The sequence below is a fragment of the Ostrea edulis genome, chromosome 7 (genome assembly GCF_947568905.1).
Source record: "Ostrea edulis chromosome 7, xbOstEdul1.1, whole genome shotgun sequence".
Classification (NCBI taxonomy): domain Eukaryota; kingdom Metazoa; phylum Mollusca; class Bivalvia; order Ostreida; family Ostreidae; genus Ostrea; species Ostrea edulis.
In genome coordinates, this window is record NC_079170.1 from 60,101,317 (window position 1) to 60,117,013 (window position 15,697).

Below are 15,697 nucleotides of genomic sequence, written 5' to 3' on the forward strand. Positions count from 1 at the left end.
TGATCATGTGTTGTTTATATATATATATATAAACCCATACAATAGTGATCAATAAGGTGGGATCAGGTGTATGGAGGGGTAAACATCCCCTGTCGACCAGTCATACCCACTGTGAGCCTTATATCTTCCTCAGGTAAGCAGTCATCCTTGTGAAAATCAATGTGACAAGAACGGCCTAACAGTTGGTATGGAACAGGTCATACAGCATTTGATCCAATAAATAAAGCAATCAGTTATAATATTACACAAGTTATACTTATTATATATTAATATATCACACAGCAGTACTATTTCCGGGTTCATAACGCGGTCTCCGAAAAAGAATATGAACCCATAACACAAGTTGATAACTATGAAAATCATTTAGATCAATCACTTGTATTCACGCGCCACGTAAACAAAACAAAATGTCATCCTTTCAAGTTGGCGACTCTGATAAAATTAACGGTAAAGGGCATGCTATTATAACCAAAGTTATTCCAATTTGTGATTTTTTTTAATGAAGTGACAATAAGTGGTACTGACGTTAAAACAGAACTTTCAAGCGACAGACTAATATTTATTCCTCACACCGTGACGGAGCAGATGACGTCAAACAATAACATGAAAAAAGCAAAATTGCACGTTATAGCATAAATAGAAAATTGTCACCTTTCAAAAATTTACTACTAAGTCCATCATAATTATTTCTGTTTCATTTGTTGTTGTAATATAATGACATCTTTTAATAGTGAGCGAAGCTCGCTCCAATGATTACGCAATTGAGTCACGTGATTTGCTCTTCATCAGCTGAAAAATGATGGGGACTACCCATAATGCTTCCGCAAAAATATCACCGTCACTGCGGAATACTTCAATGACAACCCCGTAGATAAAACTAATAAATAGTTTGGAAAGTACCACAAATGATTTTGAATTCCAGATAAGCTTTCCAATATCTTCGTTCATTTTGTTGTGAATAATTGCTTGATTTGAAAGAAAAACAATCGCAGCTAATGATTACGTCACAATACACTGTTTACATCAACCGCGTTATATTTCCCGCGTTAAAGCCTCAAGTTGTGTTGTAAGATGTTATGGGTCTTCGCTCGTCTCAACGGTCACACCGTAAACATATTATTACGATTGCAGGATAAAAATTTCCACTCAGCTATCACGTTGATGTGTTTATCTTTATATCTTATTTCTTGCGCTCAATCTCATTTTACAGACGATGCATTAAGGCTATACTGACCTCGAAATGAAAACAATCACGTGAAATGGAAAGTAACTAAGATATGCGTTTATTGATAGTTATGTGATAAATATATTTTTTCACTCGTGCTTATGGCATATAAACTTTATGAAATTCGTTGTCGGATTTCAATAAATGTATTTCTATCGCTAAGACTAGGGAAACTTTAAAACAGCCAACTCATTTCACTTCATTTCATATTTCATAAACACTTGTTCAAGACCCTCTATTCAGGTTCAGTTTAGGTTTGAATAACTTTTCAAAATGGATCTCTTTTACTCTCCGTAACTGTGCCTTATTAATATCAGAAATTTTCTATCAGTGCATAAATCAAAATGATCCCTTCATGATATACATGTATTCTGACGGTAACAATCCAAAAAATCTAAAGGATCTCATTTCCGAAGGATCACCGTCTACAGTGACCCCAACCTTTATATCTAAAGGAACTACTAACGAGAGCCAAGACATAATTACTGTAATGTATGATTGCCGTTATAGAAGCTGTCCATATCTAAAAACAGGTTAATGGTACAAGGGTTCCAAAAGCTTCGTTTAAAGTCAGCATTTCGCAAATTCTATGGTCGTTATAATGGTCTAAATTGCCAATGCAAACTAACAAATGCTGTCTGGCGTGTTTTATATCGATTGTTAGATCGTTCGTGGCACACTGATTATGACTACGGATCACTCCGTTTACCTGATCAAGATATAGGGCTCATGATGGGTGTGGCCGGTCAACAGGAGATGCTTACCCCTCCTAGGCACCTGATCTCACCGTTGGTATGTCCAAGGGTCCATGTTTGTCCAATTATCTATTTTGTATTGTTTATAAGAGTTATGAGTTTGATCACTGTTCGTTATCTTCACCATACGTTTACATTCATATGCGTGATTTGTACTTCCTGCGTAGAAGACTATATAGGTAGTTGTAATCAGTCAACAGAGGGTACTAACTTCTCCTCGGCACCTGATCCCGGAGTTCCTCTTAATCCCTCTGTATTGGATTCATGAGACTGATCATTGTTTGCTATCTTTGGAATAGACCAGAACCAGACCGCGTGGGATTCCACAAATAACAAATATGGGATTTCCAAAAGAAGGTCATTGCTGAAGGTGAACGAACAGTGATCAATCCCATCACTCCTGGGCATACCAAACGTAGGATCAGGGCACCTATTCACAAACTATCTTACGACTAAGATCAAAATTTACAAACACTGTAATTTCCTTATTTTTCATCTCTTGTAGACTTTCTTAATTAATATGTAAAGTACATTCATGGTTTATAAAACTTTAATACATACTTATGACATTGTGATCGGTATTTGATTATCAGACAGTTATTTTTTTTTCATCTTAGTCGTAAGATCTTTTGTGAATAAGAGTCATGGTGCGTGGGAGGTGTAAACATAACCTGCTGACCGGTCACGCACACCATGAGCCCTATATCTTGATCATCTAGACGGTCTACCCCTTGTGAAAATTAACAAGAATTGTCTAAGAATTAGTATGAAACATATCAGACAGGGTTTGACTAATTCATAGCTGGTATTTACACATACGAGGATCATAACGATCAATAATTTCCGAAATGTTGACTTTGAACAAGAGTGTTGAATCCCCAGTAACATCAACTTATTTTTCAGTTTCCCTCCTCGATTATAAATGGGTCATACGCAAAATATACTCTTGCATAAAATCAGTTGAGAGACATTAACATCAAGTAATAATAAAATATTGATTCACAAATATGGGAAGTGAATTGATGGAAAAGCTGAAGTCATCCCGTTTGTCATTAAGTTGTTGTTAGTTTGCCTTTGATATCAGTAGTCAATAAAATATTCGTATATGAAGCAGAGATGTGGTGACTTTTATTTCGAATTCACTGGGATATATTGAATCGACATATGGATGATAATAAGCAATTGTAATAGATAAAGCATCAACAATGGATCTAAATGTGGAAATTTGACCAAGGAAATGAGCTGGGGAAAAAAGTTCCCCACCACCACAAGCCTTGGACAAGCATCGGACATCCGCAATTGTTTTGTGAAAGGTGAAGATAACGAACAGTGAACCATGCAAGGTGAAGATAACGAACAGTGATCAATCTCACTAATCCCACAAGCAATTAAAAATAGGTAGTTGGGCAAACACGGACCCCTGGACACATCAGAGGTGGGATTAGATGCCTAGAAGAAGTAAGCACCCCCTGTCGACCAGTCAAACCCGCCGTGAGCCCTATATCTTGATCAGGTAAACGGCGTTATCCGTAGTCAAAATCACTGTGCCAAGAACGAACTAACATATGGTATGAAACACATCAAACAGCATTTGACCCAATGATAGGTTGTATTGGCAGATCGTTATAACGACCAATAGAATTTGGGAAATGCTGGCTTTAAACGAGACCCCCATATCATCAACTTGTTTGTCAGTAGCTTGCCTCGATTTAAAAACCGGCCATACGGAGAACAAGCTCTAGTTCATTGTTAGACAAAATCTTCAACAAAATTCATAATAGTGATGATGTTCTGCCGCTAATTGAAAGATCAGAGCTCACTGAATTTGGGCAATTCAGGTGCGACGTGAACGACTTTAAAAGACGAAAAGAACTAGGTATTGAAACTGAGCATATGCAGTAAGGGGGCACACAAACTGCAACTGGAAACTATTATTAGATTAGGGAACTTCCCTTGCTGTTAAAAATAAACACCGACCTAACACAACCCATACATGCCATGAAATTAAAACGTAGTTTGTTTCTCCATACAATACTTAAATCGGCCATATTATCTGTAAATTCACAAATTTTCCGCCACCAGCGCATTATAACCGCAATGTTTAGTAGCAGTCCGGAATATCGTTTTTTGAAAAATAGAAATAGTGCTCACAGCTCGACCTAAAATATTTTTGCAATTATGGGCATTTGAAAAGGTGGATATTATAAAAATACTTTAAAGGGAAAGGCAACCCTAACCACATAGTTGCTTTTAGGAATAAAGTATCACTTGCTGATATCGTAATTGACAGTCTTTAACTACAAAAATCCTAGCTTAACAATTAAATCAATATTAATCTATCATGTATTTTAAATTACCCGCCGCTAAGAGAGTGGCCATTGGAGTTTAATTTATGACGTCACACCGTCTATTCCGGTTTATTTCATCAGCAGCACTGTAAACATGCCAAGTCACGAACAGTTAAGTTTGGAGCTGTGTAGATTTGAGCCCGTTCTTTCGCAAGAAGAAATTGAGAAAAGAAGACGATCAGTCGAGTCGCAGACCAGGCAGACGGTACACGTTCTTCATACAAATGTCTCGAATCTCAACTTGTCATTGCGCAAATGATGGATCCACAGTTTACGTAGTCTTTTCTTTTCAAATGACTTGGTTGAGTCGGGAATTTCGAAAAATAACATTTTTTCACATCTCCCCTTCGCATAACTGTTTGCCAGGAAGGTATCAACCTATTTATTCGTAAGATCTACCACATGTACATCTTTGATGATCTCGGAGGTGCTTGGGTTCACCCCCTCCCTTCCGAATAAGCTACAGCAGTTTCATTTGATTAATTTTTTTGTTGAAAATATTTCTAATGCATGCCAACAACGTCTTGCATACCCATAAAGTCCAAAATAATTCAAAATAAGCCCTTAAAAAAATACCCTAGGTCACTGGTTATTATAAGGTCTGCTATTATAACCAGTGAGGGTATTTTTTAAGGACTTATATTGGACTTCAAGAAAAAGATAATTAAATCAACTCATGTAGCTTATTCGGAATGGGAGGGGGGGGGGGGTGAACCCAAGCATCTGTGGATCATCTTAGAATCTCATCAAAACCGGAACAGACAGTGTGACGTCAAAATTATTGATTTTTGTGGTCTTGAATACTTATCATTTCCATTAGTGGAACTCTTCAAATTAAAGGCGCGTAAAGTCGTGTTACCGGGACAACATACGTAAACATTACTTAGGTATACGTAATATAAATTATGGTATCGAATACATATTATAACCGACTGCAAACCACGACACTGATTAAAATTCTAAAGGCAAATTTAGGAATTGGTTATTCTTACAAGAAAACAGACGAACTTATTAAACTATGTGAAGGATCTGCCAAATCTACTCGATATAAAGCATCAATCGCAAGAAGAACTGTGAAGGGAAAAACCAAAATGCACATCCGACACAATAACTTTTCTTGTAATTAATGGGATTCATATGTTATTAGAATTATTCTGCCAGACTATGAAGACATTCCTTTTTATCATACAATTTGGACAGGTTCATATGGGCATGGACTTTGTAATCGTTCATGTAGATCTACCCCCCCTTCTCTCTCTCTCTCTCTCTCTCTCTCTCTCTCTCTCTCTCTCTCTCTCTCTCTCTCTCTCTCTCTCTCTCTCATTTTTCAATATTTTAGAATAAGTTATATATTTGCCAATCTGCATTTTTAAAGACGTTTATAACACTAATTAACACAACAAATGCGTTTCGAAACTGAATTTAAGCTATTTTGAAAATTACAAAATATTGATTGACAGAGAACATCGTTGTTTGGAATTTTTAAATTAGGTGTAGTAGAGTTAAAAAAAACCCATGTAACATCCTTGATAAACTAGTGTTAGAATATTTAAAAAATGCAGTTTGACCAATGGCTATTCTATTTAAAGATACACAATGTACTTTAACTTAAAGGGGGGGGGGGGGGGGGGGGGGTTGCTATGAACGTTTTGTTTATGTCCCAGTAATCTCGCACTTACTCGCGAGACTTGTGCATTTTCTTACCAATGACGCACAAGCGTCATCAAAGCGCGATAACTCTAATGAGCTGGTAATGAGAAGTATACAAAAGAGTTGCACATCATAACAGCCTCTATATATCGCGGGAATTTCAATTTTTGACTTTTTCAAATTAGTACTGAAGCATATCTAGACCATATATCAACAAAATTGTATGACAAATCTTTATCATATTATTAATCATATCATTTTTCACGTAAAAATCTTTTGGGTTGCCTTTCCCTTTAAATATCTTGGGCGAGATGAAAGCAATATGACAAAAACTTTTTAAAATAACCAGTTATTGGTGACTAAATGGCAAAAATATGGTACCATATCCGTTTCTAGTATGTATATGTAGCTTTAGTTGTGCTCCTATTTTTAAAATCTAACATGTTTTTTAAACCTCAGATTCTGATACGTATTTATGATACCAATACTTTGATTCAACATTTATTTTTATATTCGGGCTATATTTTGGGGGTTGTGAATCAAGTTCTTTAAAATGGGTGACTTTGGATTCCCGTTCTAACTATATCAGCATCATCAGTCCAGCTGGACTACAGTTAAACGAAGAACAAGAACATGGATATGAATTATGTATAAGATGGTCTATATCTAGGCACTGTAAAGTTTATTATCATTATACATTTATATAGCGCTTCATCTGATTGGAACAATTACCCTAAAGCGCTTTATATGTAAAACAATAAAACAAATTAGGGCAAAGAACAATAAATACATAGAAAAAGATGTAAAATAATACTAAAACTGTATACATAAATACCGAATTACAGATTAAAGTTTGAACAAATAATTATGTAATCAAAATGTTGGATGCAATTGTCGAAGTATATTTGTAGGAAATAAAGGGTGTAGACTTGAACTTGAAGTTGATCTATTCCTTTGTTTAAGATTGAGGAACGGACGGTCATACACGGTAGGCTAATTATCCATAATGCAGGATTATTATTTGACTGCCCCAATTTTTTCCATTTGTTAATCTCCTGAGTTCAGTGTGGTTTGACGAATATAGCGAATTAACAGGTTTATATCATCGCAGTTCAACATCAGTCAGCACCGCAATGTTTCTGAGCTGGGAAAGATAGAAGGGGGGGGGGGGGGGGGCTTGTTTTAACTATAATGTTAGCGTTTAATACAGGTAGTGGGTGTCAATTAATTTAGCACAAACTAAACACAGAATTAATGCGAACTCGCTTTTTAGAAACAGTTTATATATACTGTGATTAATCACAAACGGCATCCATCGATGACACTATGATCACATCGTTTTAAAGTTAACCGCCGGCCTTGATTAGTAGAAATATGGAATCTCAGAATTAGGTTTGAAAATGTTATGTACGATGCTTTATTATTCTTTAGCTATCACAATAGGCATGCAAATAAAATCATATGATACCCTGATTATGACATATATGCCTTCATGTGTGTGCATTAAAAATTATAGTTCTGTTAGGTATATGACTTTTATCAGCTCACCTGAGCTTATAACTCAAGTGAACTTTTCGGGCCTAGGGATTTTAAAACATTTACCATATTCATACTCAAATTCAGTTATGTTTGTTTTGAGCACAACTCTGAGCAAGCTCCAAAACATACTCGAAAAATCTTGAGCATGTATGAGGATGATTTTATAAAAGTTTCTTAACCGTCACATTTGAATATGAGTACAGCTTAGAGCATGGAGTTTGGGTTTGAGTATGAAAACATACTCAAAAAGGTTTTATAACCCCCAGACCTGATCTAGTTTGCCAATACTGCCTATCATTGGGTCAAATGCTGTCTGACGTGTTTCATACCGATTGTTAGGCCGTTCTTGGCACACTAATTTTGACTACGGATAACTCCGTTTACCTGATCAAGATATAGACTTCACGGCGGGTGTGACCGGTCGACAGGGAATGCTTACTCCTACTAGGTATCTGATCCCACCTCTAGTATATCAAGGGGTCCGTGTTTATCCAACTCTCTGTTTTGTATTACTTATATGAGTTATGAGATTGAACACTGTTCGTTATCTTCACCTTTCATGAATAACACGTCTGCCTTAAGGGCTATTAATTAACCATGTCTCTGTCTATTGATTTAAATATCTGTTATGGATGAAATCAAAATATACAAGGTCAGGCCTGGATTTCTCGAAATAAACTTAAGTTGAAACTTGGACTTAAGTCTGAGATTTTACTCGAATTTTGACTGCTCAAATAGAAGAAAACTCAATCTTAAGTTTGCTATTTTTTTTCAAGAAATCCAAACCAGCTTGTTTTACACTCCACATCAAACGGTTATTTCTCAGTGTATAGTGTAAGTTCCGTTCACACAAATGGGATACTCTAGTCGTTTTCTTAAGCCTCTGATTAAGCGTTGAAATTGATGTTGTGGTAGAACTTGCCACTTATGATGCAATACCTTCGTCAGTTCATCTGACGAACTAGGCACACATTGATGTCTCAAATATGCTCAGCTGGGTTTAAATCCGGATTTCACGCAGGTTGCTGTAGTGTTGCAAGTAACTTTCTGCGCAATAAATCTTGTGCAGCACGAACACGATGTGCATGATCTGACCGTGCCATTCATTTTGAAACTTACAACATATTTATCCCATTTAACTCTACATGATCTGACTTTGCCATTCATTTTGAAACTTACAACATATGTATCCCATTTAACTCTACATGATCTGACTTTGCCATTCATTTTGAAACTTACAAGATATTTACCCCATTTAACTCTACATGATATGACCTTGCCATTCATTTTGAAACTTACAACATGTTTATCCCATTTAACTCTACATGATCTGACTTTGCCATTCATTTTGAAACTTACAACATATGTATCCCATTTAACTCTACATGATCTGACTTTGCCATTCATTTTGAAACTTACAAGATATTTACCCCATTTAACTCTACATGATATGACCTTGCCATTCATTTTGAAACTTACAACATATTTATCCCCATTTAACTCTATTTCATTATAATAGACTTTTGAATCAATGGATAGAGGCATATCTAAAATTACTGTAAATTTTCTTAACAATATCAAGTCTTCCTATCTTGGAAAGAATGGCAATGAATATATTTTTACTGATAGTGTTTTACGTGTTTAGATATCGAGTGATGCAATTAAAATGATGTCAAACATGATAGGGCCTAACTGTTATTTATCGGATAATTAATCATTATACTTTGACTAAGAAAAAGACAGCTGGCGTTGCGATAGTTCTGTGTATAGTTGTAGTTTTACCGGTCCATTCACGCATATGGTATATTGGTTTCTCGATTACTTTGAGGGAATACAGTAAGGTCTGTGTATGTATGCCTACATTATAATGATATGGATACTAAATTAGCAATAACAAATTGGAATTTATTTATTTCATCCACTATGTATACACACGAGCAAAGTAAATGCTTTTTAGAATGACTTTAATTTCTGTCCAGAGAAGAATGTATACTTGTTCCCATGCAGGTAACCGGCCGTAACATGGGAAGTTCTGATCCAGACCTTGTTTCCTTCCTTCAGTTCATAAAGCAAGTGTCCCGATGAACTAATGTATAAGCTTCCTTGCTGATTGATACACGTAATTGCTTTCCTGACACCATCCACTACTATCTCCAAGTAAACGCTTGATTTTTGTATGCTAAGGAAGGTCCATTCGAAAGAGTAGACACCGTCTTCCGGTGCGGTGAAAACCCCCGTGGTTGGATCATATGCGTTTCCTTTGTTCAACAAAACGTCATCAAACTTCAATGTGGTTTTTACTGGAAGGTTTCGGAGAATATGCTTTAGAGCAGCATGGAAGGCGATCAATCGTTCTTGTTGAAAACAGCCTACATCATGAAAACAAGTATTTGAAAACGATACATCATGGGTAGGAATTGATATTAGTGAAATTTAGTCATCATTATTTTGGAGATATAATCGCAGTGTAAATACTACAAACCTTTTTTCGGTTCCCATCCAAGACGTTGACATACGCTCATGTAACCATCGATATCTTTGACGAAACGTGATGATGAGTCCGACTCTGCTTGAGACAGGGTCAAAGAAACAGCCACAGTGAACACCAAAAGAGCAGTCCAACACATTGTTCTATTGTGTAAGATAATAATATGATCATAACTTTATAAGGAATGTCAGTATTCACGCAGTGTTCGTATACAGGTGCAGATTTTTAGATCAGCTCTTTTCAAGAATAATTTATTGGAATCCCTTCATTATCTTACAATGATAACATAATCTCGTTTTGATTTCGATGAACACAAAACCAGAACCCCCTATAAATCAACCATCAATTGCAACATATTCTGGTGCTTCTGTTGGGGATCAAACCCATTACTAGTAATTTTAATTTTTAATTCATACGAAGGTTACGCGCAGAATTGCTTTCGAGCTATCAACATCATCTGTTTCTATACTTAAGAAAAAACTTCCACATATTAGTTATGTAACTCACTAGAATGTACGATAAAAAGATGATATATTGAAGTAAGAAAGTTGGCCCTAAAGAGAGTTCCAATAAGTAGCAGGTAAGATCTATGTCAGATTGTAAGATATTTGCGTAACAAGGCTTATGAAGTTCAAACTGGTTACTATTTCTTGTGGTCTGGTTTCTGTTACATAAATGAATTTCTGTTTATCTTGGATATTCAGAGTACTAATACAATTATAACAAAAATTGCCTGTTTATTATTTTTAAAATGTAGGAAGGTGCTTTTAAGGTAGCTCACTTCACTAAAGCTTATACTCTGTATGACACCACGTCACACGATGGCGATTTAAATGTTTTGTGAAATTATTTGTGTCGGTCAATTAGTTTGTTTATCATCGTAGCTGAGTGGTTAAAGCATTGGGCTGGTGAACGGCAGATCTCGAGTTGAAATCCCCCAGAGTCTTTTGTTTAATGTTGAAAATCACGTTTTTATCCAAATTTGTATATTTTTTGTCTTTTTGGCATATATACGCATTGTATATCATCATATCGTTTATAGTTAATTCAATTCGGACTAATTTGAGAAACTATTTCTGAGTGTAGTGAGCCACCTAAAGAAAAAAGCATTATGTATAGTTTGTATGCGTGGTACGTATTTCTACTAAATTCACAGTGACATAAAATTCGCGTAATTTCATATCAGCGTACATGGTCCTGTGAGATTTTTAGAGATAATTCCTATATATTACTATGTAAAATTTTTATCGCCTAGTGTGGTCTCATCCTACCCCAAGGACTACAATATGAACTTAAATCTGCAATATCTAGGAATGCTTTCATGCTAATATGTTTAATCAGGGTCAGTTGTTCTTGAGAAGATTTGTTAATGATTTATCCTATATATTACCATGATCCCGTGGGGATCTGGGTTAAAATAGGTCCTCAGTACCCCTTGCTTGTTGTAAGAGGCGACGACTCAATGGGGCGGTACTTCGGATGAGACCGCAAAAACTGAGGTCCCGTGTCACAGCAGGTGTGACACGATAAAGACCCCTCCCTGCTCAATGGCCATATACGCCGAGCATAGGTCTAAATTTTGCAGAGCTTCACCGGCAATGGTGACACCTACCTATGAGTGAAATATTCTCGAGAGGGACGTTAAACAATATATAATCAATCAATCAATATATATTACCATGAAAAAGTTTGATCCTTTATTGTGCCCCGACCCTACCTAACGGTGACATGATTTGAACAAACTTAAATCTACACTATGTCGGAAGGCATGCATATAAATTTCAACTGTTCTGGCCTAGGGATTTTAAATGACCCACCCTATTTTCTCCTTTTCTTGATTATCTCCCCTTTGAAGGGATCATGGAGAGATGATTTGAACAAACTGAAATTCCCTTAACCCAAGGGATATTTGTAGTTCGTTTGATTAATATTGGTCAAGTGGTTTTTGAGAATTATTTTAAAAGGTGCCTCAAAATCCTTACTAATTCTTGATTGTCCCCACTTTAAAAAGGGCATGGTAGTTAATTTGAACAAACGTGAATCCTCTTCACCCAAGCATGCTATGTGGCAAGTTTGGCTGAAATTAGCCCTGTCGGTTTGTAGAAACAGTCACGATATTAAACGTTTACGGAAGGACAAGACTGACGCCGGACAACAAGTGATCAGAATAACTCACTTGAGCTAAAAGTCTGATTATAGCAGGTGGAGCGAATACCAGAGAAGTATTCCATTATATATCTCTTTTAAAAGTTGAATTAGAGTTTCAAACAGTAATTAGTCTTTAACGTAATATAATGTACAATAACAATATTTTCTGGTCTGTAAATGTAATTCAATGTCAAAATGTTAGAAACAGCATGTGATAACATTGTCAATGCTTCGGAGTTTTCATTTTGAAAACAACTTATATTCGTAAGGAGGAATAACACACCATATAGATTTGATATGGGGAAAAAAATTAGGATATACATGTATATAATAATTCTTTGAAATTAAAAACTTTAGAATTTAAATTAATTATTCAAATAATGCGTTGTTAGAGAAAGTAATCTGGGAAATTTTCAAAACCCCTGCTAGACTTGAAACCGCGAGTCGACACTTTAACCTATCTATCAGCTAAACAATTAAATTTAAAAGGAATATAAAAGTTGAATTGAATATCTAATACAAATATGAATTTAACCATTGGGTATGGAGTTTGATTGGTACGAGGGTATGGAGTTTGATTGGTACGAGTGAAAACAATAGTTCAACATGTGGGAAAAGTCAATTTATGTGAACATTACAGTAGAGAATAATAAACTTTCCTGGATAGGGGGGGGGGGGTAATATAAAGCTTATTACACTATTATAGAGTCTACGAGATGAGTCAGTCCCACCTGACATATATGGGAATAAACTTGCCAAAAATTATGGATATTCCGGAAAACTCTAAACCTGGGTGGGTTTACGCAGTTAGCATTACCACGTCAACATCCTCTGTAACCAAAATCACCCACGTCTGCATCGATCACGTGATTTAGACCATGGTAGCATTCCTAATTTTAAAGGAAACGACAACCGGTTTCCGCGATATCTATAGTTTAAATATATAGTATTGTTATCCACGCTCTTTGATATGACGACTGTATATGTGAAAAGGCTACTTAATATAGGTTGTCATTCGTTTTTAAATTGATCCAAAGCTATATAATATTGCGCTAGATTGTACACATATTATCTTTATACGTCCTCTCTCTCTCTCTCTCTCTCTCTCTCTCTCTCTCTCTCTCTATCTTTCTGCCATAAAAGTTTTATTAAGACTACCTGAAAATACTTTTCGTTAATTTCCGTTCAAAGTTATAAATCGAATTTCGAATATTAGTTGGTTATAAGTGTAGAGTTATCAAACGTTCAGAAATACACACAAGAAATACACACAAGAAATACACACAAGGTAAACTGAAATAATCAAATACATATAGCTGAATACTTACCCAAAGAAATGCATAACAGTAATAGCGCAATGAGCGTTGTTCAACTTCATTTATAACCGAATTACCTATCAAATATCAAAGCTGTTGAAATTGCTAAACAACATAGGGAATGTGGGAAGCAGTAATAAAAATCGATAAGAGTGTACCAGAATTTGGGGCAATAATATTATATTTCATTATCATGCTAAAATGTAACATTAGTAACAGGACCTTAATGTGGTAATTACTAATATTTGCATCAAATTCCAATCGAAGACTTCTGTTCATACATGTACAAGTATTCGTTACTTCTATTTGTTGAAAAACGATGACAAAAGCTTTGCCTACAATTAACATTTTACATCCATGCAACAGCTTACTAGAATTACATTTGTATATGCCATGCGGTAATATCCCATTGTTGCTGTATGCAAATTATACAAGACGTTTCATGACATACGTTACAATTTGAAGGTAGTGGTGGACAACAAATGGAATAAAATCGATTCAAGAGCAGAAATGACCGAGTTTCTTTAAAATATGTTATCTATCATAGGGACAGCAGTACAAAACATACTGGAAAAAGGACATGATAAATGTAGAATTTTTCAAAGACACAGAAGCACTTTTAAAATGTCATATAGATCTATATATTTTCAATGTTTTTATAACATATATAATGTCCAAGGCAAATGTCAAGTAAAAGCTGTGAGAGGAGTTGGTTACACAAAGTAGGTACCATGCTTAAACATGACAAAAGTTCAACTACATTGTACATGTAAATTTTGCAAAAAAATGTCCGATCACTTTCAAAAAGACACATGCACGACTTCAATGCTTTCATAACAGTTGTACAAAGTCTAACGGATGTCAAATAAATGCTCTAAGAGGAGTTGATTACAGAAATGGGTATCGTCTATTCAAGACATTCTTAAAGGAGATGACAATTTTCAATTACATGACAATGTTTTGAAAAATATCTGACCACTTTTAAAAACACACATGCACATCTTCACTGTATCATAAAAATAATTTTACCATACTCTATTTCATATCCATTATGTTACAAACTATAGTTGCTATCTCACAGACATCCATTGACCTAATCTGCATTATATTCACTTTGTGTATAATTTTTGTTGATGTCTATGTTTATTTATTATATGTAAAAACGTTTAAGCTATGAACTGCATGGTTCTTGGTAATAAACGATACAGTACATTACAATCCATGATAACTATACAAAGTTTTAGGAACGTCAAATTAGAGGTATGAGAGGTGTTGATTACACAAAATAGGTACCGTCTATTCAAGACATGCTTAAAATGACTAAGTTGAAATACATGCAAAGTCTTCGAAAAATACCTAACCACTTTCCAAAAAGCACATGCAAATCTTTAATATTTCCATAACAACTGTACAAAGTTTGAGGAACGTCAAGATAGAGGTATGAATCATCATACAATGTGAAAAACTGTTAATCGTGGAACTAATCTTGACCCTCTGGGCATCTTTTTAAGTACACCAATCAAGACTATTTATTTTTATACTAAATAATGTAACCGAAGTCAAATAAATAAGGATATAAAATAGCATTAAAATGACTAACGACACAAACAACAGTGAATTGTCAAATTTTTGGGACGATCTATCTCTTCCTCATGACAATCAAATATTAACACAGAAAAAAAAACTAAATAGAAAAACTAGACTACAAAAGCTTATAAAGGCATAGTACCGTTATCTGCACCGCGGTGTAAATAATATTTGACGCTATTTTACGTAACGTTAACAACGTAAAGGGTGTGAAATAAAGGAGATTTCACGTGTTTTACCTGTTGTACCGTCTTCCTTTTTACTTCCTTATTCTTGAATTGCATCATGGGGGAAATGGATAACGCTGAAAAGCGGTTGTAAACATTTTGTGAAATTTGTTTATTGTGTAATGAAATCAAAGGATTATCTCTTAAAACAACAAATGAAAGGAATGGTGTCCTATAGAGACAAAAATCAGTAACAAACACAGTTTAGAAAAGGCTGAAACTAATCTGCACCGCGGTGCAAATCACGGGAGTATATATAGTGAGGCGATGTTCATTATAACAAGCTGAATAAGCGTCTAAAAGGGAAGTATTCCCGGGGAAAGGGTTTTCTTTGGGGGAGAGATATTAAAAAATGGGGTTTAGAATGTTTTGGGGATGTGTCTAAATAAAACATTTTAAAAGGCTGAAACTAAT

The 15,697-nt window shown here is 35.3% G+C and overlaps 1 protein-coding gene across 1 annotated transcript; it reads right to left on the reverse strand.

Annotated features, from left to right (window-relative positions):
- Positions 1 to 9,408: 9,408 nt before the first annotated feature.
- On the reverse strand, positions 9,409 to 13,592 carry LOC130048297 (complement C1q-like protein 3). The gene is made up of 3 exons (XM_056144886.1): positions 13,482 to 13,592; positions 10,000 to 10,148; positions 9,409 to 9,886 (listed from the first exon to the last, which is right to left on the reverse strand). Exons 1-3 carry the CDS (start codon positions 13,529 to 13,531, stop codon positions 9,471 to 9,473), a joined length of 615 nt encoding a protein of 204 aa, XP_056000861.1. The 5' UTR covers positions 13,532 to 13,592; the 3' UTR covers positions 9,409 to 9,470.
- Between the last annotated feature and the right edge of the window lie 2,105 nt (positions 13,593 to 15,697).